Source organism: Panthera leo, chromosome E2 (genome assembly GCF_018350215.1).
Source record: "Panthera leo isolate Ple1 chromosome E2, P.leo_Ple1_pat1.1, whole genome shotgun sequence".
Taxonomy (NCBI): domain Eukaryota; kingdom Metazoa; phylum Chordata; class Mammalia; order Carnivora; family Felidae; genus Panthera; species Panthera leo.
Genome location: NC_056693.1, coordinates 2,296,400 through 2,323,342, shown reverse-complemented (window position 1 = coordinate 2,323,342; position 26,943 = coordinate 2,296,400). Strand labels below are relative to the sequence as shown.

The 26,943-nt window shown below is 43.1% G+C and overlaps 1 protein-coding gene and 1 pseudogene across 7 annotated transcripts in view; one reads left to right on the top strand and one right to left on the bottom strand.

Annotated features, from left to right (window-relative positions):
* The window catches only part of LOC122207622 (zinc finger protein 582), a 122,306-nt gene extending 96,410 nt beyond the window's left edge, over positions 1-25,896 (top strand). For 5 of the 7 annotated variants that reach the window (XM_042917702.1, XM_042917706.1, XM_042917705.1 and 2 more), the window contains 4 exons: positions 3,697-3,785; positions 5,021-5,147; positions 5,378-5,473; positions 12,143-13,703. In XM_042917702.1, the coding sequence (XP_042773636.1) occupies positions 3,697-3,785; positions 5,021-5,147; positions 5,378-5,473; positions 12,143-13,452 (1,622 nt within the window). In that variant the 3' untranslated portion in view covers positions 13,453-13,703. Of the gene's footprint in view, positions 1-2,000; positions 2,100-3,696; positions 3,786-5,020; positions 5,148-5,377; positions 5,474-12,142; positions 13,704-23,767; positions 23,839-25,771 lie in introns of those variants that run through there. The other 2 variants (XM_042917710.1, XM_042917707.1) reach the window with 2 other exon arrangements.
* Positions 10,394-11,965, bottom strand: LOC122208765 (annotated as a pseudogene).
* Positions 25,897-26,943: the final 1,047 nt, after the last annotated feature.

Here is a 26,943-nt window from a genome sequence, read left to right as displayed (position 1 = left end):
TGATATATATATACAAGGTTGTAAACATTCTCTGCCTGTCATTTGTCTTTAACCTTTGCTTACGGTGTATTTTGCCACACAAAAGTGCTTTAGTTTTACGTTCTCAAAGGTAGCAGTCTTAAGTCTGGATTTTTGTATCATTGCTAGAAAGTCTTTTCATATATCCAGGCTGCAGTGGAATTCAACTCTGTACGTTTCTGGTACTTGTATGAATTTAGACCTCTGAGCAATTTGTTCGAGTTTATTCTCTTGCATGATTTGAAGTATGAACCCAATTTTAGTTTTTTCTAAATGACTATCCAGTTATTCCCCAAGGTTATTTATTAAAAAGTCCATTTTTGGGGCGCGTGGGTGGCTCAGTCGGTTGAGCGTCTGACTTCAGCTCAGGTCATGATCTCACGGTTTGTGAGTTCAAGCCCTGTGTTGGGCTCTGTGCTGATAGCGCGGAGCCTGGAGCCTGCTTTGGATTCTGTTTCTCTCTCTCTCTCTCTCTCTCTCTCTCTCCCTCAAAAATAAAAATAAACATTAAAAAAATAAATTATGGAAACTTTTTAGAATGTTTTACTATCTGGCAGGTTTAGCACACCTTCTCAGCTTTTCTTTTTCAGAACATTCCTATTCCTAGGCATTCTTTTTTTTTTTATTTGGACATTTTTATCAACTTATCTATTTCCAAGGGGGAAAACAGTATTGGCATTTTTATCAGGTTTAAGTTAAATTTCTAAGTTAACTTGGAGGCGCAGACGTCCTTGAGACGTGCAACAATGCAGACACGGGCAAATGTCAGATGAAATGATTCAAAAGAAGATGACAGATTACATGGTGTGAGGGAAACAAGACCAGTTGGAGAGACAGGAGCTCTGGACTCCAGGCCAGCTCAAGGACAACTGTACCGCGTGGGCAGAGTAAGGCTTCCTCACTCAGGGATCAGGCCTCACACCGCCTGACCAGCCTCCAGGGCATGGGAAGCTCGACCACACTGGACCACGCCGTTTGGGGATGCGTAAGGTCTAGGAGCTTTTCAGACTTTTGCACACAGAGGTCCAACTGCCTGTGGTTCTGGGGGACTCGGCCTAGAGCTGTCCCCCACAAGCGGAAACTCCTTGTCATCTTGTTTAAAACATTTCTGCTGGGCATCCATCTGGCTCAGTGGGAAGAGCATGCGACGCTTGATGTTGGGGTCTTGTGCTCAAGCCTCCTGAGTTGGCTGTAGAGATTACAAATAAAAATAAAAAAGGGGCACCTGGGTGGCTCAGTCCGTTGAGCCTCCGACTTCGGCTCAGGTCATGATGTCACGGTTCCTGGGTTCCAGTCGCACATCGGGCTCTGTGCTGACAGCTCGGAGCCTGGAGCCTGCTTTGGATTCCGTGTCTCCCTCTCTCTCCGCCCCTCCCCCGCTCACACTCTGTGTGTGCCTCTCTCTCAAAAAAAAAAGACATTAAAAACTTAAAAAAATAAAATAAACTTAAAAAACGTTTTTGCTTATTCCGCACTCTCCTTCATAACCTACATTTATTTCAACATATGTAATGACGTTTAAAGTTAGTTACCGGATAAACTCGGGAGTTTTTCTCCTTCCGAAACTTCTGGTAAAGTGGCCGCTCCGCGCGGAAACGATGATGTAACGAATGAGACACTTTGACGGTCACACACGAGCGTGTTCCCGGAGTGGCACGGTCCCAGTCAGACCCAACGACAGGTCCGAACCACACGACACACACCGCAGCGGCCACGCAAGACGCGACGGCACACACACTAAGCACCTGACGCGCAAACCCGCCCGCAGCCACGCGGAGACTTGAACACTCTTCCTCGAGTCCCGCAAGTCCCGCCACACACGCGGGCACACCGGAGCCACGCCCACCCCGAAACATCGCGAGATCCGGCTTTGAGGCCTGGCTGTGCCTCTGCGCCCAGAAACTACGTTTCCCAGAAGAGACTGCGGCGTTGGCCCACTCGCGAGGCAGCGTCCGCGGGGCGTTGTGCGCCTGCGCCATCTTCCGGCTTCAGGCGGCGGGTCCGCCGATACCGAGGAGGAAGCGCACCCGGGCCTGCGGGGAGCGCGGCCACGGTGGTACCTGGATTCGAAGAGGAGGCAGGTGAGGGGCTCTGGAGCTTGCCAGGCTCTCCGGGGTCCGTGCGGGAGCGGGCGCCACGGCCAGGCGGCTCTCGGGCCTGGGAAGAACCGGAACGTCTCGCCCCCGCGTCGGTCTGCGGCTTTCCGGGATCTGGACTACATTTCCCATCGGCCTCCGCGGCGTACCCCTCCCCCCCCCCCCCCCCCCCCCCCCCCGCAGCGAGCGCCCCCTTTCCGCGTCCCGGCTCATAGCCCCCATCTGTGGACCACTTAGGTGGGTGTGAAGGGGACCTGACTTCCTGGAAATGCTGGTGGATGTTTTACAGTCATTCTTACTCGTGCCCCGCCCCCTTTTTTTTTTAAGTTTGGGATGGAGTCTTGTTTGATAAGATTCTCAAAGAATTGCAAAACTTCAAAAGATTTAACACCACTAGTTTAGAAGCGGAGACTGAAATTTGAGAACATTTTAGATGATCTTGTAAAATAGTCCTTGTCCAACAGTGGGGAAACGGTTGGGTCAATCATGGGCCACTCTTGTAATAAAATATTACAAAGCTATTACAGATAATGCTAAAACAGTGGTCATAATAAAAAAAAAAAACCTCCTATGACATGTTACCAATTGTTTCATGTACACATTACTTAGAATTAAATATTTGTAACATGCAAGGCATTGTTCTAAGTTCCTTTCGACAATAGTACTGGTTTAATGATGAACTCACAAAGTGGTTAAATGACATGATTCTTAATACTTGGATGTTTTTATTCCAGTTGTTTTTGTAAGCCCATGTGCCAGTAGGAGAGTGGGTTTGACCTCTTTTCCGGAATGTTCTCATGTTGTATAAAGAGATTGCTTGTGAATGTCTTTCCTTGTAAGTTAATGTTGCCCCCCCCATCAGTTTTGATAGTTATTTGGTGTTCCATCATACGGCTGGGCCAAAAGTGATTCAACAACTTGCCTACTTGTGGACTGCTAGGTACTAATTTTTGTTCTGTTTTTCAGTAAATACTGTGCACACAGCTTTGCTCGCTGCTGTGTCTCTGTACAGAGGCCTGTGTATGTGATGGTAATGATTTGCCCACTGCACCCACACCCCTTTTATTGACTCAAGGCAAGGTCCACAAAGTGATGTCCACTAGGCCTTAGGTAGGGCTGTAAGGTTCTTGGTGAATTTGGAAGTTGGGTAAAGAGCCAGGGAGACCTCTGAAGGTGGGCATGAGAGAGTTAGATGGTCTGTTTCTGGGAAGGCTTCATTGTGGGCTGGGCTGATGCTGATGAGGTAGGCTGTGCTCCCTGGTCTGAGAACAGTCTTTCTTGTCCTTGGGACACCATGTGGCCTTAGTCACTGGACCAGGACTGAGCTCCCTGCCACAGATTTGCATCAGTAACAAGGTGGAATTCTCTGGATATTTAGGGGAAATCGGAGAGAAAGGGCCACTGGTTCCCTGTCACGTGGCAACAGCTGATGCTGTCTTTCCTGGAGTTGGGTAAGGGCCACTGTGATCCAACTGCAATTCTTGTGGGGAGTGGGGCGTAAGAAGGCAGGGACTTGTAACCACGGCATTCTGGGAGCTGTAAGGCAAGCTTGGCCTCTCATGTTTGTTCTTTCCTCCCCCAGCTCTGCCATCTCAGGACTCTGCCCTTCCCCAAGAGAGGAACCAGGAGGAGGACCAGTCAGCCCATGACATTCTAAAAGTCATGTCCCTTGTGAGTCTTAAAGTTGTGTAAATATTTGCTTTCTTTATCTTGAAGCTTCCCACCTGGATTTCATCCAAGAATCTGGTTTTCAGAGGTTCCCATTTTAGGGACTAAAAAGACCAGGTAGCTAGTACCCTCTCCCACTGCCCCCCTCTACTCTGACTACTGCCCACGGATTCGTTCTGTACAGCATTCCACATGTGATAGTGTGATATTGTGCCAGGAGGCTAGATGGAGCAGGGATCCATTTCCTTGTATAAAATGAGAACCAAGGGTGGATGAAATAGAGATGGATACTTGTGATAACTGACACGGAAAAGCATGGGAACTGGTCTTGGTTGGTTTCAATTTCAGGGTGAGGCACGATCTCCTGCTTTGGGAGGGATTGATGACTGGGTGTGTAACTTAGGCTTCGCCGGGAATCTGAGAGGTTAGACACCAGAAGTGAGGTCCACTTTAAGGTTGAACAGAGCATTTGAATGTGGATCATTCTTCAACAGCTTCTTCACCTTAAGACCAAGAGAAGTGCAGATGTGGGGGTTGTGAGATAACCAGCCCGATGGATGAATTTTTCGGAATCTAGGTAGTCTGAGCTTCGAAGAGCCTTCAGAGATCTGATCCAACCTCTGCCTCCAAAATAAGAGAATGGATGAGTCATTTTTTCACTTGGTAGAAAATTGTACAGCTAATGAAAATAATCTTAATTTAAGAGTTTTCTCCTAAGGAAGAATGCTTTGATATGTTGACATCATGATGAACCTATATCTTCAACTAATTCTCAATTTATACAAATATCCTATTTTCTAAGATAGAAACATTTCTTCAGTAAAACATTTGGGGGTAAGTCTATCAGACATTGTTGGTTTGGTTTGTTGTTGCTGCATAGAAGTTGAAATTACAGGTCTTTAGTTGAGAATTTTTATATGCCAAGGACAGAGTGGGCAGCATGCTATTTTATAAAGTTTGTCACACTGGGGAAAACTCCACTTAGCTGGCTTTTAATTTTCCTCCCAGATCTGTGGCCAGAGCTTTGGTTTGTAGTAAAAAGAATGTTCAACAACATTTCAACACTGTTTTCCTCATGCCCACCCTCTCTTGTCACCTGCTCACATTGGAGGCCTCCTACCCCAGCCTCCTTTTCACCTGAGCACCCCATTCCTGCAGAGACTGCCTCTGTCTCCTCTCATCCCATCAAGAAACATTTCCTTGAAGTTTGCAGATAACAAACCTGCCTGTTGTTTCAGGAGTCAGACTTGTTCAGGGATGTGGCCGTAGTCTTCTCCCAAGAAGAATGGGAACGACTGGCACCTGCTCAGAGGGATTTGTACAGAGACGTGATGTTGGAGACGTACAGCAACCTGGTCTCACTGGGTAAGGGGACCTGGTGTATTAGTTTGGATGTTATCCGTTCCTTCCTTATCAATTTCCGGGTACCTTTTCAGTGGTCAAAAAACAGCTCCATGGGCCGACACTGTATCTTCCCCAACCTGCAGGGGACTGTCAGGCCTCCTCTGGTCTCTCCTGCTCGATGACCAGATCCTGGATCTGAATTCTGGGGGCCCCACGCCATAACTGGGTGGCATGTTTTCTCTCCCATCCAGGTCTCGCCATCTCCAAACCTGATGTGATCTCCTTCCTGGAGCAAGGCAAGGAGCCCTGGATGGTGGAGAAAGCAGCAGCAGGAGGCCTGTGCCCAGGTGAGTGAAGCCTGCGTGGGAGGAAAGAAGCCGCTGCATATACCCATCTAGCGGGGGCACGAGGAAGCAGGAGCTTGGAGTTGGAAAATTTTCCCTTCGAGGTGCCCGACTCAGAGGCCAGGTCCAAGTTACCATCTGTTCTAGCCTGTCAGGTGGTTCCTTTCTTCCTGAGACATCTCTGTGTATCCGGGTCATCACTGCCTCTTGTCCTTGCCTACCTGGTTGAAGCGTCCTCAGCCTCCTTTGGTGAATCTTCTCGCTTTCTTTAAATGTTGGAGCACCTGGGGCTCAGACTTGGGTTTCTTCTTCCCTGTTTATTTTCATTCCTCAGAACCTTCTCCATTACTTTGCTTTATTATATATTTTTTTCCATTACTGTGCTTTAAATACCATTCATACCTATGTTGTCCATCGTGGAGCCCCATGTGGACATTGTAATTCAAATTCATTGCAGTTAAACACATTTAAAAAATCAGTATCTCAGTTACACTTGCCCCATTTCAAATATCCAATAACCACTCTGGCTGGCTTGTGTCTACGGGACGCAGTGCAGATACAGAACATTTCCATCGTCTTCAACTTCTCCTTTAAACTCCACATACTTATCCAACTGCCTTCTCATCATGTCCACTTCAGTGTTCATGGGGCGCTATGAATTTAACTTTCCGGTGAGGAGTCCTTGATCCTAACAATCCGCTCTTCTCTCTTTCTTCCACACTTTAGCAATAGGGTACTCAATTCTTGTACTTGGTCAAGTAAGAAACTCTTGAAGCATTCTTGGATTTTCTCTCTCGCATACCTATCCAGACTGTCAGCAAATCCTGTTAGCTCTACCTTGAAATATGTCCAGAATTTAACCACTTCTCGCCAACACCACTGCTACCACTTCACCCACACCACCGTCATCTCTGGCTTAGACTATTGCAGTAGCCTCCTCCCCATCCCTCTGCTTGTATTTTTGTCCCCTGAAGTGTTTTGTTCACACAGCAGCTAGAGTGACTTCAGATGTGGAAGATTCGTCCACGTTGAAGTGGTAGTTGGCCTCGGGGAGTGAGTGAGGTCAAGTGTGGAGTGAGCATCAGGAGAGACGATGTGTGCAGCTGTATGTGTGAACATATTCACAGGTTCTGGGGATTAGGACATGGGGATCTTTGGGAGGCCGTTATTCTGCCAACAACACCCATAATGTCAGTTTTGCTTTTGTTTTGTCATTTTAGTTTGACAGCATATGTTTGATTGATGTGCTGAGTTTTATTTACTTCTTAGGTGTGTGGGTTTACATCATGTTTAAAGAAGACCTCCCCCTTTGACATTATAAAATGAGTCTCTTGTGATTTTTTTTTTCTAGTATATTTATGGTGCTCTTAATGATTCCTGTGGCGTTTATTCTTCGTGCAAGATGTGATTTCACGTTATTTCCCAGGTTGTTACCCAGTTATTCAAACAGCATTTGTTAACTGATTTTATCTTTTCACCACTAATTTCCCTAGCCACCTTTATCATCTGCTCTGTTACCTCTGGATCTATTTGTGGACTTTCGTTTCTGTCTCGTTAATCTCTTTGTCTAACTACGTGACCGATACCATATTGTTTTAATTACTGAAGGTTTTAAAAATCTGGTGGATAGTTCCTCCTCATTCTTATTTTTCAGAATTTTCCTGACTATACTCATTTGTTTTTCCATTTGAACTTTAGAATTAGAATATCTGGTTTAAAAAATAACCATGTAATTATTCTTACTGAGATCACAGTAAATTTCTAGATTAATTGAGGAGAAAACTGATTTTTTAAATCGATTTTATCTATTTAAGAACAATGGTAGGCTTTTCCCTTCATTTATGTCCATTTCCTGGTTGTTGTAGAGTTTTATTTATATGGGTCTTGTCCATTTCTTATTATATTTATTCCTAGGTATTATGTATTTATTGCTGTTACTGGAAATGGGGGCCTTGCATCCCTATTACAGTTCAACTGGTTGTTTTATATAAGGCAAAAGCCATTCATGTCTTCAGATTAATTTTGTAATTAACCCAACATACTGGATTTCCTCATTATTTATAATAGCTTTCATGTAATACTCGCATTTTCCAAGTAGTCAATCATATCATCTGCAAATGGTGATAATGTTTTTGCATTTTTATACCACTTGGGTTTTCTTTTGCCTGACGAAGATGCTGATTACGTAGTACCCCAGAACAATGTTAATGGGGGTAGTTTATGTCCTAATCTTGTTCTTAACCTTAATAGGAATATTGTAAGTGGTTTCTCATGAAGCATAATATTAGATTCAAGAATGAGATAGAGATATTTAATTAAAGAAGCATCCACCTTTTCATATTAAGTTTTCTTTTTTAATCTGTCAAGTCTGGATTATATGAATAGATTTCCTAGTTCTGAATACTGAATCTAAACATTCACCTGTTGCATTTCTTGAGTCAATTGTGGTAATTTATATTTTTTCTGGAAAGTGCTCTTTTTTAAAAAAATTTTTTAATGTTTGTTTTTGAGAGAGAGAGGGAGACACAGAATCCGAAGCAGGCTCCAGGCTCTGAGCAGTCAGCACAGAGCCCAACATGGGGCTTGAACTCACAAGCCGTGAGATCATGACCCGAGTCAGCATTGGACGCTCAGCCGACTGAGCCAACTCAGACACCCAATGCTCTTTTTTTTTTTTTAATTAATTAATTTATTTTGTGAGAGGGAGAGAGAGAGAGAAAGAGCAGGGGGAGGGCAGAGAGAGGAGAGACAGGGAATCCCAAGCAGGCTCTGTGTATTGTCAGCACAGAGTCTGATGTGGTGCTTGAACCCATGAACTGTGAGATCATGACCTGAGCCAAAATCAAGAGCTGGACGCTTAATCAACTGAGCCACCAAGGTGCCCCTTCTCTTTTTTTTTTTTGCCTCTTCTCTTTTTAATTTAAAAAAAAAAAATCATGGTAAGATATACATAACAAAATTCACCTTTTTAACCATTGTAAAGTGTGTAGTACATTGGCATTTGGTACGTTCACAGTGTTGTGCAATATCATGATTATCTAGTTCCCTCATATTTTTATCACCCTGTGGTCTTCCACCCTTCTCTGTTTTCTTTTTTATTTTTAATGTTTATTTTTGAGGGGGAGAGAGAGAGCGAGGTCATGCATGTGCACGCACGAGCAGGGGAGGGGCAGAAAGAGGGGGACAGAGGATCTGAAGCTGGCTCCGCATTGCCAGCAGGGAGCCAGATGTTGGTCTCAAGCTCACAAACCACAAGATCATGACCTGAGCTGAGATCAAGAGTCCAGCACTTAATCGACTGAGCCATCCAGGCACCACTTTAATTTTTTTAGGAATCTCCATACTGTTTTCTATAGTGATCACACCATTTTACATTCCCACCAACAGGGCACAAGGATTCCAGTTTCTCCACATCCTCGTCAACACTTGTTATTTTCGTTTAGTTTTGTTTTGATAGTGGCCATCCTAATGGCTTTGAGGCAATATCTCATTATAGTTTTGATTTGTGTTTCTCTGATGAGTAGTGATGTTGAACATGTTTTCAAATGCTTGCTCAATTGTATATCTTTGGGGAAATGTCTGTTCAAGTCCTTTGCCAGTTTTTTAATAGGGTAGTTTTGTTGTTGAATTGGAAGAGTTCTTTATATATGCTGGATATTAACCCCTTATCAGATATGTGATTTGCAAATATTTTCTTCTGTCTGAAGGTTGCCTTTTACTTTTTTGATTGTTTCCTTTCATAGTGAAAGTTTTTAAGTTTGATGTAGTCCCATTTGTCTATTTTTGCTTTTGTCTATTTTTGTCTATTTTTGCCTGGGCTTTTAGTACTCTATCTAAGAAATCATTGCCAAATGCAATGTCATGAGGTTTTTCCCCTATGTGGGTATCCAATTTCATCAGAACCATTTGTTAAAGAGACTGTCTTTTTCTCATCATGAGGTCTTGGCACCCTTATCAAGGATCATTTAATCTTATGCATGGGGGTTTATTTCTGGCCTGTCTGTCCTGTTCCATTGGTTAAACTTTAAAATACTCTGCCAGGCTGCTCACGAAAACATGAAATTGATACAGAAGATCTCATATTATTGTTGCTATTTTGCAGTTCTTTTTAAGTTTATTTTTTTTATTTTGAGAGAGAGGTGAGTGCACAAGCAGGGGAGGGGCAGAGAGAGGGGGAGAGAGAATCCCAAGCAGGTTCTACACTGTCAGCATGGAGCCCAGTGTGGGGCTCTATCTCACAAACTGTGAGATCATGACTTGAGCCAAAATCAAAGAGTTGGACACATAATTGACTGAGCCACCCAAGGGCTGCATTTGCTTTTTGTTTTTTGGTTTTTTGAGACAGTGTTTTTAATGGCATGTCCTTAGAGGCAGCCAAAGTTCTTCCCACGTTGCCCAAAAAGCAAGTAATGTGTCATTACTTTAATCCTAAAACCAAACTCACATTTGGGCATAGTTACATGTTCCCAAACTAGTCTTCTCTTTCTACCAAGCTGGCTTCAGTTTTCCATGTTCCACTGCAACCTTTTGATTGTCCTTTATAGGATGGCAGTCAGATGTTGCTAACTGTTGAGTAGGTCAGCCACCAGTTCATAGGTCGCCATCATAATGACGGTATTTGGAATCTGTCTCACTAGAGTTGTTAGACCACAGTGAAGAGACCCAAAACCTTTCTTCTGAACAACCACACATGGTGTCTGGAAAAAATATCTATACGTACTTGGTGCCCTCTTCACCTAGTCTTGTTCTTATAATTTTACATGAATGCTGTATGGTTATAGCACAAGTTTTTTTTTGTTGTGGTTTTTTTTTGGTAATGTTTATTTATTTTTGAGAGAGAGAGGGAGACACAGAGTCTGTAGCGGCTTCAGGATCTGAGCTGTCAGCACAGAGCCCGAAGCAAGGCTCGAACCCACGAACTGTGAGATCATGGCCTGAGCTGATGTCAAGATGCTTAACCAACTGAGCGACCCAGGTGCCCCATAGCACAAGTTTTTGAGAGAACAGCAGCATCATTCCCACAAAATTTGGTATTTCTTTCACAGACTCTTCATCATCTTCCATTATCAAAGTAATCTTTTATTCTAGTAGTTTTTGCTTAATACTTCTACAAATAACCAAATGAATAAAGTTCTGTGAAATGCCACTACCCGAGGCTGACCTCCTCCTATAAAGTCTTCTTTGGGCATGTGTCTGCTACACTTTATGAGCACATTAAAAAGTACCCATTTGTTTTTCATAGTTCCTTGTATCAAGCTGTAACCAGTTCTTTCTTAGCCAAATGGGTTTGGTTGCTGTGAGTATAGTAAAACAGGCCACTGCAGCTGAAGTCATGTGACGGGTAAAATGAGGATCTACTACATCATTCGACTTTTCCTCACAGTTTGAATCAGCAGCAAAGAATGTTGCTCTGGAAGAAGCCACCTCCATTCAATTGGGGCCTAATCCTCTAAACAAGGAACAAGACCTTCCTTTTTCCAGGGTCACATTTAGGCACTGTAAAGGTCCAGAAGAGACGGGTTTAGTAGACACTAGGTCTAAGCCTTGTGTTCAGCTGAACTTCAGAGGTAGAAAGCATCACAGCAGAAGACCATAGCTGTGTTACTATAACTTTCAGTGGACATGTGCGACCAGCCCCCCATCCTGCCACCTCCCCTGGCAGGCAGATGCGTCATCGTGTCCCTCCGGCCAGATGAAGATCCAGGCACCCCTCCCCATCGTTTTTTAAAATCCACTCTATTGAGGTATAATTTACATTCAGTACAATGGCATGCATTTGAAGTATACTGTTTGGTGAGTATGGACACATGTGTATACTTGTGTAACTGTCAGCACAGGCTAGAGAACATTTTCATCACCCTGAAAAGCTCCCTTGTGCACTTTCCCTCACAATTGCTCATACACCCAACCCCAGGCAACCAGTGATTTCTTTGTCACTCTAGTTTATGTTTCTAGGGTTCCACAGAAACATCCTTTTCTTTTTTAATGTTTATTTTTGAGAGAGAGGGAAAGAGAGTGAGCAGGGGAGGGGCAGAGAGAGAGAGGGAGACACATATCTGAAGCAGGCTGCAGACACATATCTGAAGCAGGGCTCAAACCCATGAACCTCGAGATCGTGGCCTGAGCCAAAGTCGGACACTTAACCGACTGAGCCACCCAGGCACCCTGAAACATTCATCTTTTTAAAAAACATGGTTCAGAGATCGGGTGCCTGGGTGGCTCAGTCAGTTAAGCGTCCGACTTTGGCTCAGGTCATGATCTCGCTGTTCATGAGTTCGAGCCCCACGTCGGGCTCTGTGCTGACAACTCAGAGCTGGAGTCTGCTTCAGATTCTGTTTCCTTCTCTCTCTGCCCCTCCCCCACTTGCTCTGTCTCTCTCTCTCTCAAAAATAAATAAACATTAAAAAAAAAAAAAAAAAAACATGGTTCAGAGGTGATTCTGATCCACACTAACATTTTAGAGCTATTCTTATAACCTCCTTCTGACTACTTCATCTCAATTTATGGTATTTCCTCTCTTTCTGTTTTGCATATCTGTTTTCTAATTGCCTAGCCACGTTCAAGAGCTTATAAGTATAATCATGAGTCTGGATTTTCTGGTTTTACTATAGAAGTTCCTTTTTCTGGAAAAGGGAAAAAAACACATGCTTTTTTTTTTCCTCCCCCCCCCAGAATTGGACTCCAGGTATGATACTAAGGTATCCTCTCCAAAGCAGCATATTTATGAGGTACAGTCACCACAGTGGGAGATAATGGAAAGCCTTGCAAGTTACGGTCTTGCGTGCTCGAGGTTCCAAGATGATTGGGAATGCAGACAACAGGGAAATTCAGATGGACATCTGAGTCCAGTGATAGTCAATGATGAAGAAACGTCTACTTTCAACCAACAAGCACCATCATTTCCTTTTTATCAGAAAATTCATACTGGACAAAAGCCCTATGGATATGATGACTGTAGAAAAGATTTCTGGCAGGAAGACTTCCTTATTAATCATCAAGGAATTCATACTAATGAGAAACCCTATAAATGTAAGGAATGTGGCAAGGCCTTTAAATATGGCTCACGATTAATACAACATGAGAATATTCACTCTGGCAAGAAACCCTATGAATGTAATGAATGTGGAAAGGCTTTCAATTCTGGTTCAAATTTTATACAACATCAGAGAGTTCATACTGGTGAGAAACCTTATGAATGTAAGGATTGTGCAAAGGCCTTCAGTCGAAGCTCACAGCTGATTGAACATCAACGAATTCATACTGGTGAGAAACCCTATCAATGTAAGGACTGTGGCAAGGCCTTCAATAGGATCTCACATCTTAAAGTACATTATAGAATCCATACTGGTGAAAAACCCTATGCATGCAGGGAATGTGGGAAGACCTTTAGTCATCGGTCTCAGTTGATTCAACATCAGACTGTTCATACAGGCAAGAAACTCTATGAATGTAAGGAATGCGGGAAGGCCTTTAATCAAGGCTCAACTCTTATTCGTCATCAGAGAATCCACACTGGTGAGAAACCCTATGAATGCAAGGCATGTGGGAAGGCCTTTAGGGTGAGCTCACAACTTAAGCAACATCAGAGAATTCACACTGGAGAGAAACCCTACCAATGTAGGGTATGCGGTAGGGCTTTCAAACGGGTCTCACATCTCACGGTACATTATAGAATTCATACGGGTGAGAAGCCATATGAATGTAAGAAATGTGGGAAGGCCTTCAGTCATTGCTCACAACTGATACAACATCAGGTAATTCATACTGAGGAAAAGCCCTGTGAATATAAGGAATGTGGGAGGACTGTACACCATGATTCAGCGACGGCTCAACATCAGAGAATGCACAATAGAGAAACACAAGTGAATATACTAAATGTAGAAAAGCCTTCCATCAGCACTTACCCCTTACTAATCATCAGAGAATTTATGTTAGCAAGCAACCACATAAATGGAAGCAGTGGGGAGAGCCCATTAGCTTAGGCATCACAGCTTAGCCCTTATACTTTGGAGAAAGACTTGAAGAGCGTAATACGGATGAGAATGCCTTCATTCAAGCCATCCTTTATCCTGAATCATAAGATTTGTAATGAAGAACAAATTTATGGATATAAACTGTTTACTCCATGATTATCAAAAAAGCAAGGGAAGGTTGGAAAAAGTTTTGCCTCTAACACATTCTGGAATCACATTTTCTTTCTTTTCTGCCTTTTTTTTTTTTTTCAAGAGAGAGCGAGTGGGAGAGGGGCAGAGGGATTAAGAGAGAGAGAATGAGAGAATCTTAAGCAGGCTCCATGCCCAATGCAGAGCCTCTTGCGGGGCTTGATCTCACAGCTGTGAGATCACGACCCGGGCTAAAATCAAGAGTCAGACACTTAACTGACTGAGCCCCCAGGTAACTCCCAGAACCACATTTTCTAACCACACTGTAACAAATTTAACAATAGCCATTTTTTTTTTTTTTTTTTTAACATCAGCCAAAAGTTTTCATTTGCTTGGAAATCAAAAAGGAAAAAAAAAGCCAAATTACTCTTGGGTTCCACTTCTTTTTTTTTTTTTTTAAGGTAGGCTCCACATAGAATGTGGGGCTCAAGCTCATGACCCTGAGATCGAGTCAGATGCTCTACTGACTGAGCCAGCCAGGTGCCCCGTTACTCTTGGGTTAATAAGGAAATAATGATGCAAATGATTATGAATGGTAATGAAAAGAATGACAATTGAGAGATTTATATTCTAGGAGTTGGAGGATGTGGCTAAAGTTAGAAAAATTTTTATAGCCTTTAAATGCATGCAAAGTGTGAAAACCTGAACGATTATTCTCAAATATATTAAACATACTATTTGAGAAGCCAGAAAAGAGAATACAAAACACCCACGTGAAGAAAGAACAAATTAATAGAAAAAATAGAAAAAAAATGAAATTAGAAAGTGGTTATCTTAAAGTACTCTCAGTTTTATTTCTTCCTGGCCCAGGAATAAACTACACTTAGGATAATATTTCTCAATTCCCATGTTTTAGATTATCTTTCATAACTTCTGTGGAACAGAGGGGTCAGTTGCCTACATAGTGGCCATACCCAGTTCCCTTTCCTATTGGCAGCATCTGTGTCTTGGTCTTAGACTCTGAAGCTAACAGATGCAAACTTTTCAGCCTCTTTTGCAGCTCAGGGTGGCTCTTGTTCCAGGGTAAGGCCAGTATGTTCCAGGGGTCTGTAGAGGCTTCTGGGAAAGATTTTCCTTACTCAGAAGAGACCGGAACATTAGGAAGACTCCCTCTCTTTTCATCTGCTTTTAAACATTTTCCTATGAGGACATAATGCCTGGAGCTGTGGCAGCCATGTTGGAACCAAGAGGAGAGAACAGAGGAGCTCAGAGAAGCTGGCCCAGAGCCCTGATGACACTGAACTATCAGGCCAATTCTGGAACGTCTCTGAAGCCTTGTGTAAAAGAAACAACCATTCACTGCTGAACTTACTTTTAGTTGGGTATTTTGTAAACTTGCGGCCAAAAGCGTCCTAAATTACATAACTTCAAATTTTATTTTATTATGATGGGTAAACGTGGCTGAAAGTACTTTTTTTGAATTTGACATTTCTCTTTGTGGCTAATTCCAGGATTGATTTTTGTATATATTCTGTCACGTTGCAAAAGAATATATATATTCTACTTTTCTTAGGTACAAGATTCTGTGTAAGCCAGTGGATTATAATGATAAAACTCTCCATGTTCTTATATAATTTGTATACTGGATCAGAATTTTCTAAAATTGAATTTTTTAAACCAAGATCTTGAATTTCCAGAGAGTTTTACTTTTTAATTTATGTTGCTTGACCTATAAAAACATACAACTTAACCCCTATTTATGAATCCTACCTTTTATCATTATATAATATCCTAACTCTGCCAAGTGTAGTGGTTGACAAACCAGATCTGGCCCACTACCTGTTTTATAAATAAAGCTTTATTGGAACACAGCCATGCTCATTTATTTCCATATTATCTACTGTTTTTACACTACGACAGCAGAACTGAGTGGTTGCAACACAGACTATGGCCACAAAGCCTATATTGACTGACCCTTTAGAATAAAAGTTTGTCAACCCTGGCCTACTGTAATCCTTTTAGCATTTTATTTCCATACCATGTAATATTACTAATAATAATTTGTCTTTGTTTACCTGGTATATTTTCACCCATCCCATTATTTTCAACCCCTGTCATTTTAGTGATTTCTTATTTTAAAAATTGCTGATTTTTAAAAATTGGAAATATGAGGGAACCTGGGTGGCTCAGTGGGTTAAGTGTCTGATTCTTCATTTTGGCTTAGGACATGATCTCACAGTTTCGTGAGTTTGAGCCCTGCATGGGGCTCTGTACTGGCAGCCTGAAGCCTGCTTGGGATCCTCTCTCTCCCTCTCTGCCCCTCCCCCACTTGTGCTGTCTCTGTCTCTCTCAAAATAAATTAAAAACTTAAAAAAAGAAACTGAGTCTTTTTTCTGTAAAGGAATTCGTGTTGGGTGTAATTTCAACTTTATTCCTTTCATTTTAGTGTGTGTTCAATTTATTTTGGGCTTTCCTTTGCTCATGTTGGCTGATCATTCCTTTTGCTAAATTGGAACTTAACACTGTACTTAGGGTAGTGGTCATCTCCCCATTCTTAATTATTATTTGGGCAGAATGAGAGCAGTATTTTTTTTTTTAATTTTTTTAATGTTTATTTATTTTTGAGAGAGACAGAGACAGAATGCGAGTGGGTTAGGGGCAGAGAGAGAGGGAGACACAAAAGCAGAAGCAGGCTCCAGGCTCTGAGCGGTCAGCACAGAGCCCGACACAGAGCTCGACCCCATGAACCATGAGATCATGACCTGAGCCAAAGTCGGAAGCTCAACCAACTGAGCCACCCTGTTTGGGTCCCAGGTGCCACAGAATGAGAGCAGTGTTAACACTTTCTCACCCATTGTTAATTTTCTCTGCCACTTTCCTTCAAGAAGAGGCCACTCTTGCTTTTTCTTTCCTGCAAGCCGATTTCACAATTCCTCCATTTCACTAACCTAATAAGAACCTAATCCAAAGCTTTTAGTTTTTCTCTTATTTATTTGATGCTCAACGTTACTTACTGCCAGACCCACTCATGATAACCATTTAAATTTAAAGATCCTCAGGGAGAGTAACATTCATTGCTGGCTGCTGTTTCTTTTCATCTTTTTTGCTGTCTTGTAACAGTTTTATTTCAAATCCTGTTTTGTTAGGCTGTTTTATTGAGTATTTGTATTCTCTGAATGCTTGTATGTCCAAAACTTTCTTGGGCCCTCACAAATTATATTTTTGGCTTGTAGAACATTCTTGGGATTATAGGTTTTTTCTGAATAATATGATTTTCTTAGCTTACGTAGATATTTTTGTTTCTGGGGTGCCTGGGTGGTTCAGTCAGTTGAGCATCTGACTTTTGATTCCAGCTCAGGTCATGGGATTGAGCCCCAAATTGGGCTCTACTAAGCATGGAGCCTACTTAACAATTCTCTTTATCCCTGTGCCCTTCTACCCCACTCAAGTTCTCTCTCTCTCTCTCTCTCAAAGAGTTGTTTCCTTTTGCTGCTATAACAAATTATCAAAAACTTACTGGTTTAAAACAACACATTTATTATCAGGAGGTCAGAAGTCTGAAATAGGTTAGGTCATTAGATCTCTTGGGCCAAAATCAAGGTATTTTTAAATTTTTAAAAAATGTTTATTTTTGACAGAGAACATGAGTGGGGGAGGGGCAGAGAGAGAGGGACACACGGAATCCGAAGCAGGCTCCAGGCTCCGAGTTGTCAGCACAGAGCCCGACGCGGGGCGTGAACTCACAGACCGTGAGATCATGACCTGAGCTGAAATCAGACGTGCAACCAACTGAGCCACCCAGGTGCCCCCAAAATTAAGGTATTGATGGGATGTGTTCTCTTCCAGAGGCTCTGTGGGAAAAACCATTTCCTAGCCTCTTTTAGCTTCTAGAGGCTGCCTGCATTCCTTGGTGTGGCCCCTTTGTGTCTTCAATGCCAGTAATAGTTTGCTGTGTCTCACACTGCAACACTCTTTTGCCTCCTCTTTCACCTTTAAGGAACCTCCTGATTATACTGGGCTCATGTGGACAATCCAAGATAATCTTATCTTAAGGTCAGCTGATTGACAACCTTCAGTCTATCTGCAACTTAATTCCCCCTTGCTACCAACATAACATATCCACAGGTTCCTGGGATTAGGACAGGGGCCTCTGGTGAGCCATAATTCTGCCTACCACAGTAATTGCTTCTGTCCTAGCATTTGGCAAGAGTTTCCATCCTTAGAATTCAGGACCTTAAGTAGGATATGCTGGGGAGATAGTCTCATGTCTTTTCTTAGCCCAAGGAAATTTTCTTCTAAATATTAATTAGTACTTCTCAATTGTTCTATTTTATTCCTTTTTTTAAAAAAAAAAACTTGAACATTTTTGAATAAGCAGTATATCCTCATGATTCAAAAACAAGTCCTTCTATCCCCTTCCCTTCTCTCAGAAGACTACATTTCTGGGCTTTGATTCTTCAAAGGTATAACTAATTCATCTCTTCTTTTAATATCAGTAATCATAGTTCCCCACAGTAACCCTGCAGCCCAATTATATTTTCGTTATTGGAGAAAAAAATGCAGACGTAGAAAAGTTAAGTGACTTGCCGAAAAACACAAAGCTAGGATGTGAGTGGTTGAGTTTGGTGTTTGCACTTGGGTCTGTGTCACTCTAAAATCTTTCATCAAACACAGTGCCTGCAGGGAAATGGTCCTCTATGTATTCCAGCCCCATCGAGGTTGAATCAAGGTGGTAAATTCCTTAGAGAAAGCAGTATCAGAGATAGAAGACACTTACTTCATGACATCATAGATGTTGGTGCAGCCACCATTCCCAAGCCCAGGCGGCCTCGCTGGAGTTTGGACTCATCCTATGCCACCTGTGAAAAATTTGGAACCAAAGCAGGTGTCTGGGAAAAGTAAGATCTTGTGGGAAAGGAGTGCCCTCCAATCAAGAATGACTGGGAAAATCTTAGAATCTAATATGTCTGCCCATGTGGTAGAATACTATACAGTTAATAAAAATAATATTTTTGAAGTTTTCCAGAACAAGGAAAAACATCCATGATCTAATGTTAAACATTCACAACAATGAACGTATTCTCAGGAAATCCTTGTATTTAAATTGCATCTGGTCAGAAAGAATTTGCAAAGATTACTTTCATTTTTTAACGTTTATTGATTTTGAGAGAGAGGAGAAAGAATGAGTGGGGGAGGGGGCAGAGAGAGAGAGAGAGAGATAGAGAGACAATCCCAAGCAGGCTCCGCTCTGTCAGTGCAGAGCCTGACTTGGGCTCAAACTGTGAGAGCATAACCTGGGCCAAAATTAAGAGTTAGTTGCTTAACCAACTGAGCCACCCAGGTGCCCCAAATACTTTTGTTTTTAATTTTTAAATTTAAAAAAATTTTAAATTTACATCCATGTTTGCTAGCATACAGTGCAATAATGATTTTAGGAGTAGAATCCTGTGATTCATCCCCTGCATATAACACTCAATGCTCATCTCAACAAATGTCCTCCTTAATGCCCCTTGCCCATTTATCACTTCCCTCCCCTCACCTCCCCTCCAGCAACCCTCAGTTTGTTCTCTATATTTAAGAGTCTCTTATGGTTTGTTCCCCTCCCTGTTTTTATGTTGTTTTTGCTTCCCTTCCCTTATGTTCATCTGTCTTGTATCTTAAATTCCACATATGAGTGAAGTCTTACGATATTTGTCTTTCTTTGACTAATTTCACTTACCATAATACCCTCCAGTTCCATCTACGTAGCTGTAAATGGCAAGATTTCATTCTTTTTTATTGCTGAGTAATACTCCATTGTATATACACACCACATCTCCATCCATTCATCTGTCAATGGACACTAAATACTTTTTTAAAGTATTTAGTCCATGATTCTATGGACCTTAGGTAATTTAACTGGTTTGCTATTATTGGACTCAATACGTTAAGGCCATCTGCAGTTTCTTTACAGTGGCCTCCTTCCCTTCACATACTTCTCCCCTCAGGGCCATGTGGTCCCTCAGTTTTTAAAACTAAAAATGTTGGTTTTTCACACCAGGATAGCCACAAGGATGCGGCCATCTTTGAGCAGAGTGTGGGTGGCTAATCCCTGTCTCTCTCCGTCCTCCCACACGTATCTACCCAGAGGGATGTGGACAAATTGGAGGGTGACAGGAGTCTCAAATTGTTGGTGAAGAGCTTCCTCTCAAAATTCATTGACTGTCATCTGCAGCATCATAATTTCTCCATCATGACTCTCCAGGGAACTGCTAGTGTTTGACTCTGGGAATCAACAGTTTCAGACTTATAACGCTGGAAATAGACCGGTCTGAATAATTTCTCCCTCCCTGATTCTTCAAGCCATTCTCTTTGCCTCTCTGCATCAATGTCCTCTCAAGGGACTGGGTTGGAGGTTTTGAACAGCAATAGCATACAGGTCTGACTCATTTTCCTATATGCAGGGCTCAGCAATTCTAAGCCAGGTGTGATTGTCGGTGCAAGAGAATAGCCTTTGATGATGACGAGACAGCAGCCTAGATGAGGGAGGAAGGGGGAAGCCACTGTGGGAAAAAACCGCACGTCTGTTTGGCAAGACTTTTCAGAATTTCGTCCTAAATTCTTTCCTTAAATGCTTACAGAGCTCTCAAGCTGACCTTGCTTTTGTCTTGGAGCTCAGGTTGAGCTGCTCTGTGAGAGACTCCAGAGTACGATGGCTTGAACAGTAGAATTTACTTCCCGACACTGAAGGTCAGCATTTGATCTTGGACTTCCCGGCCTCTGGAACTGTGAGACACAGATTTCTGTTGTGTATAAGCCACCCAGTCTGTGGTATTTTGTTATAACAGCGCTAACGGACTAAGACACCAGGTGACGTGTTGGGGCTGGCGTGTGGTTACAGCTGCACAGACGTTCCTTCTCCCCCGTTGTCTCCACTACGTTTCTCCGTGCTAGGGCAGCCCTCCTGGGGAGGGCTGGGGAAGGTTTACTTGTTTCACCTTTCCCCTAAGTAGTCCCTTGTGACTTCATCTCACTGTAAGGAGGCTCTTCCATTAGGTATTCCACCTAGGATAGTCTTGGGCTTGTGACACCTTTCTGCCTACCCGAGGACAAGGAGGTCATCTGAGCTGAGGATGGATTCTCAAGGAAAAAGCATCTTTGGTACTCTTGACTTTGTAGCCCAAGTTTCCTTAGATTTGGGCTGGTAAGTCTTGGCTTTTTTTTTTTTTTTCAGAACTTTGAGGCTCTTAAGATTTTGGGGGTGAATTTTATTTTAAAAATGTGTTTTCAGTGGGAGGGTTGCTTTGAATAACCTGGCCTCTCTACTCTTCAAATCCTGGTTTGTTTTTTATCCCCCTCTAATCTCTTAAGATCAGTATTAAGATTGTGTGTGTGATGAAGGTATTTTTTTTTTTAATTTAAATCCAAGTTAGTTAACATGTAGTATAATAATGATCCCAGGAATAGAATTTAGTGATTTATCACTTAGATATAACAGTGCGCATCCCAATAAGTGTCCTCCTTAATGCCCATCACCCATTTAGCCCGTCCCCCCACCCAACACCCCATCAGCAATCCTCGGTTTGTTCTCTGTATTTAAGAGTCTCTTATGGTTTGTCTCTGTTTTTATCTTTTATTTTTCCTTCCCTTCTAGGTTCATCTGTTTTGTTTCTTAAATTCCACATATGAGTGAAATCATATAATATTTGTCTTTCTCTAACTTACTTCACTTAGTATAATACACTCTATTCCCATCTACACTGTTGCAAATGGCAAGATTTCATTCTCTTTGATCGCTGGGTAACATTCCATTATCTGTCTATCTATCTATATGTTATATATATATGTATATATAGTATATATATGTATAATATATATGTGTATATATGTGTGTGTGTGTGTGTGTGTGTGTGTGTATATATATATATATATATATATATATATATATATATATATACACATATATGGTCACATCTTCTTTTCTTCTTTATCCATTCATCAGCTGATGGACATTTGGGCTCTTTCCATACTTTGGCTACTGTTGATAGTGCTGCTGTAAACATCGGGGTGCATGTGCCCCTTCGAATCAGCATTTTTGTATCCTTTGGATAAATACCTAGTAGTGCAGTTGCTGGGTCATAGGGTAGTTCTATTTTTAGTTTTTTGAAGAACCTCCATACTGTTTTCCAGAGTGGCTGCACCCGTTTGCATTCCCACCAGCAGCGCAAAAGAGATCCTCTCTCTCCGCATCCTCGCCAACATCTCTTGTTGCCTGAGTTGTTCATCCTAGCCATTCTGACAGGTGTGAGGTGGTATGAGATGAACGTATTTAAACATATAAAATACAGGAAGTGGGCACTTACAAAATTGTTAGAAGGGTCACAAGAGCTGACTTTGCAAGGTAGGTCTCCAGAAGTGCCTCCCAAAATGTGGCAAAACTGAACCTTCAAAACATGTGCTCCCTCAGCCACGGTCCAGAGGTGGAGCTGCAGGGGGCTGCCTCTGGGACCACCAACTTCAAGCACACGCTGCTTTACCTGCAATCCAGGGTCAGAAGGTAAGGTGACGCGGGGCGCCTGGGCGGCTCGGTCGGTTAAGCAACCAACTTCAGCTCAGGTCGTGATCTCAGGGTTTGTGGGTTCGAGCCCCACGTCGGGCTCTGTGCTGACAGCTCAGAACCTGGAGCCTGCTTCAGATTCTGTGTCTCCCTCTCTCTCTCTGCCCCTCCCCCACTTGCACTCTGTCTCTCTCTCTCTTGAAAGTAAATAAAACGTTAAAAAAAAAAAAAAGAAAGTAAGATGATGCAACCACCACTCACTGTCACCACAAATGCGTGGACCGCAGAGTTCAGACCCCAGCCATGCTGTCTCTGCCACCACCTTTTGGTAGCCACAGCAGGAGGAGATGTTGCCTCTGTCATCCAAATGTCACACAAGGGCATCTAAAGGGTGGAATCTTATTTCTGTTCAGAGTGCTTTGTGCACAGAGCAGGAAAATTACTTTTCCAGCCTATTCATGAGAGGAAGTCCAACCAGGACGCTGTGGCAATGAACTCTAAGTGCCAGCCAATTAAAATTAACCACAGGAACTGTACTTTTACAGGGTTTTCTAGAATTTGTATTTAGCTCTTTCTCAACATCCTCTGGTTGGTTTGATTTGTTTTCCTTTCAGCAGTGTGACTTGTTTCTTCCTTGATCTCTTCATGTATTTTAATCCATGCTCATTTTATATTCTCTCAATTTATGTAGTTATCTTGTTCTTGTCCGTGGTTTCGGCTTGTGCCCTGCTCCTTTGCCGGGGGAGGCAAGCTTCGTCCTGCATGCTGCTCTGATGAGGTTGTGTCTGGTCCTTGGAGCCCCATCTAGGGCTCCCCAGTTGGAGCCCCATTAGCATGTTGGGCATGCATGGTCATCTGGATGCATCCTTCCTGCTGAAGCAGGAACTTGGGATTTTGGAGAGCAGCAGTGGGCAGGCCGTCCCATCCCTGTTTCCTCACTAGGGCTGGAGATGTTTCCACTAGGGTTGGGGATGGCTGAGATATAACCCCAATCTCCCCATCGACCTCAATGTATTAGTTTTCTATTTCTGTTTGATCAACCGTCACAAGCTCAGAGGCTTAGAACAACAATCCTTTACCATCTCCCAATTCCATGGGAGTGAGCATAACTCAGCTGGATCCTTTGCTCAGCGTTTCACAAGGCTACAGTCAGCGTGTTGGCCACACTGAAGTTCTTATCTGGAGCTGAGGGTTCTCTCTCAAGGCTACTGGTTGTTGGCAGAATTCACTTCCTTACAATCGTGGGTACCCATGTTCTTGCTGGCTGCCCACCAGAGTCACTCACAGCTCCCGGGGGCCACACTTCTCCATCAGTGGTTCAGAACACTGATTTTCTTCCTTGAGGTCAGCAGGAGCGTGTCTCTTTCTGACTTCTGCTTTTAAAGGGCTTGTTTGATTAAGTCAGCCTCATTTAAGCTAATCTTCCTTTTGGTAACTCAAAGTCAGCTGATTAGTAGCTTAATTATAATCATACAGGGCATGCAACATGGGAGGAGCAGGATTTGGTGGGGAGGGACGTCCTAGAAGTCTGTCCAAAATTTTCATGAACACCAGAAGGCTGGCACCAGACGAGGGAGGAAGAGAATTGCAACCTGTCCTTCTGGAAGGCAAGGCTGACCACTCATGTTTTTTCTTCCCTCCCTGGTTTTGCCCTTTCAGGACTCGCCCTTCCCCAAGAGAGGAGGCTGGATGACTCATTGGCCCTTGCTGTTCTGAAAGCCGTGGCCCAGGTGAGTCATGCTTTCTTTCCCCTTCCTCAAACTGTGCTCATTTTGTATGAATATAGGACAACTTCCTTGGATTTCCTGTCTCACCCATGCATGAAAAGATCAAAAGGCCTGAGCCATCACTAAGAATCCCTCTCTCTCTGAACCTTCGTTCATGTATCCACATGACATAGACTCTCCTATGGACTCAATTCTGCAGAAATGCATTGCTTCAGGGAAACGTGAAAGACTCCTATGTGAAATATGATTTCATGGACTAAAGGAACCACACATAACAATGCTTTGATGGTAACCTACAGACCAGGGTTTCCCAGTTAGACAAGATGGGCCGTGGTGTTCGTTGGTCTCTGCTGTGGTCCGAATGTATCCCCCCAATTCATATGTTATGGTATTTGGAGATGGACCTTTACTAAGTGATTAGGTCAGGGTGAATGGGATTAGTGTCCCTATAATAGAGGCTCTAGAAAAATCCCTGGTCCTCTTCAACCCCGTGAGGACGTAATGGGAAGTTGACCAGTGGTACTTTGTTATAGCAGCCTGAATGGACTAAGACAGAAGGTCTCAGGTTCAGGACCTTTTGAATTGGGGTTGGCATTGGGAATTTGAGGCATTGCCCAGCAGTCCCTCCATCCAGCCCAGATGGATGCCAGACCCAAGATCGGGTGTGATGCTGAGCCACACGTGTGGGTAACGGGTCACATCTGTGTGAGCCTGGTTTATCGCCCATCAGCATTCTAGTGCTCGGGAACAAGGAAAGAGTGTGCCTGGGGATGAGCTAGGTGACACCAGTCAGAGTGCGTGAGGTGTTGAAAACCATAAATTGGCAGAGCTAAGAATGTCCCTAAAGATATCTTGTTCAACTAGATGTTCAACTGGGTGGTTCAATAGGTTAAGCGTCTGACTGGATCTTGGCTCAGGTAATGACCTCACAGTTCGTGAGTTCAAGCCCCACATCGGGTTCTGCACTGATGGTATGGAGCCTGTTTGGGATTCTGTCTCCCCTTCTCTCTGCCCCTCCCCTGCTTGTGCTGTCAAAATAAAAATTAAAAAATAAACTTAAAAAAAAAAAAAGGTATCTTGTTCAACCTCAAGTGCCCAGAAATAAAAGAAGGTTTGTCACTTAGTGCAATGTCATGGGAAATTGTGCAGCTGATAATAATAAGTCTGTATTAAAGAGTCTGACCGAATAAGGAAACATTTGGACAGTGATGAAGCTGCTTCTTCAATATATTTAAGAATAATACACAAATCCCATAATTCCTAGCACAGATTCTGTTAGTCATTTTGGAATGATTCCATGAGAAAAATGTTTCAGGATTTCCCAAGCTCAACACGAAGGCGATTTGAGGCTGATAGTTGTTCGTTGTGCTGTCTTGTGCACAGGTGACCGGTCAGCGGCATCTCTGGTCTCTACCCGCTAGGTGCTAATAGCGCCCCCTATCCCAATGGCGCCAACCAGAGTGTCTGCAGGCATTGCCCACTGTCTTCTGGGGGCGCCATATTGTCCCTGAGAGCCATTTCTCTAGTTTGAGTTTTCTTGAAACATTATGAAAGCACTCAAACACTGAAAACAATATCAGTATATTTCCATATTCACTCCTTTGATTTCGGAACAGAAGGAATAGAGAATTCAGACATGTGAATTCAACTTCTACAGTTTATTGGCAAAACATTGAACTGACTTATTTTCGTTCATTGAAGTATCTTTTGATGGCTGTATCTCCCTTTACGAAGGAAGTTGTGCTGCTCTCCATAGAAATATCAAGAACATACGGACCCTTCTCTTGAATTGCCAAAATTGTCTTACATGCTCATCTGCCTCAGCTTATTCTCTGGGTATGTCTCCCCACTCCCTGCAGTGTCCTTTTCCATCCTCCTATTTTCCTGGTCATAAATACTCACTTGGATGGCACACATCCTCAGTTTGTTGTTTCAGGGCTCAGTGATGTTTAGGGATGTGGCAGTAGTCTTCTCAGGACGAGTGGGGCCAGCCAGATCCTGCTAAGAAGGATTTGTACAGGGACGTGACACCGGAGAACTTCAGCAACTTCATCTCTAGGTAAGAAGTTAGCACGCCTGGGAGGCTGGGATTTGCCCACGGGAATACCTGCTGCCTTGGGTGTGAATTCTGAGGTGCCTTCAAGACTATGGTTGAGTTTCTGCTCTGTTCTCAATGCAATTGTACTGAATGGGGACAGATAGTTCTGTAGGATAACACCCAAAGAAGCTTCTTCCCCATTCCAAAAGTGACTTCCTCCTCTTCTCTGGAATTTTCTGGTTTCTTTTCCTCATTGATGACCAGGAGCTGGGTGTGACTTCTGGGATGCCCCCTTTGTGACTCTGTTGCGTTTCTTCTTGTGTACACAGGTTCTTCTATTTCCAGGCCAGATGTGATCTCCTTATTGGCACAAGGGAAAGAACCCTTGGGGGCACAAAGAGATGTGACAGGAAGCCTGTGCCCAGCTGAGTGAAGGATCATTAAGAAGGGCAGTGGCACTGTAGGTAATGGCTCAGACGGTTAGCAGGACGCGGCACCTTTGAGACAATGCCTGGAAAGTTCCCCTCAAAGTCCCTAGTGTTCAGAGCAGAGCATTACTCCCATCAGGGTGAGCGCCTGGAGGGGCCTCTCTCCTACTCACACATACCACCCCCTGCACCCTCCCCATGCTTCTCCCCGCTCAAAGAGGAAGGCGACTTCTTTGAAGTACAACTTTTTACCTACCCAGGGAACACTGTTTCTTTCCAGTTTCTCCCCCACCCCCTTTTTATACTTATTTTGAGAGAGACTGAGCATGAGTGGGGGAGGGGCAGTAAGAGTGAGAATCTCAAGCAGGCTCCACACTGTCAGCACAGAGCCTGACGCGGGGCTCGAACTCACGAACCATGAGATCATGACCTGAGCCGAAGTCAGACACTTAACTGACCTAGCCACCCAGGCGCCCCTCCCCCACCGCTTTTTAAACAGTTGGATCATTGTTTCCATCTGAAAATATGGTTCTAAAAATAGTTTATTTTGGTTACCTCCCAATGATTTTTCTTCCTTTGATATGTATTTCCAGATTCAGATTTTGTACATTCTTTCTTTCATGCTTTAAAAAAAAAATTTTT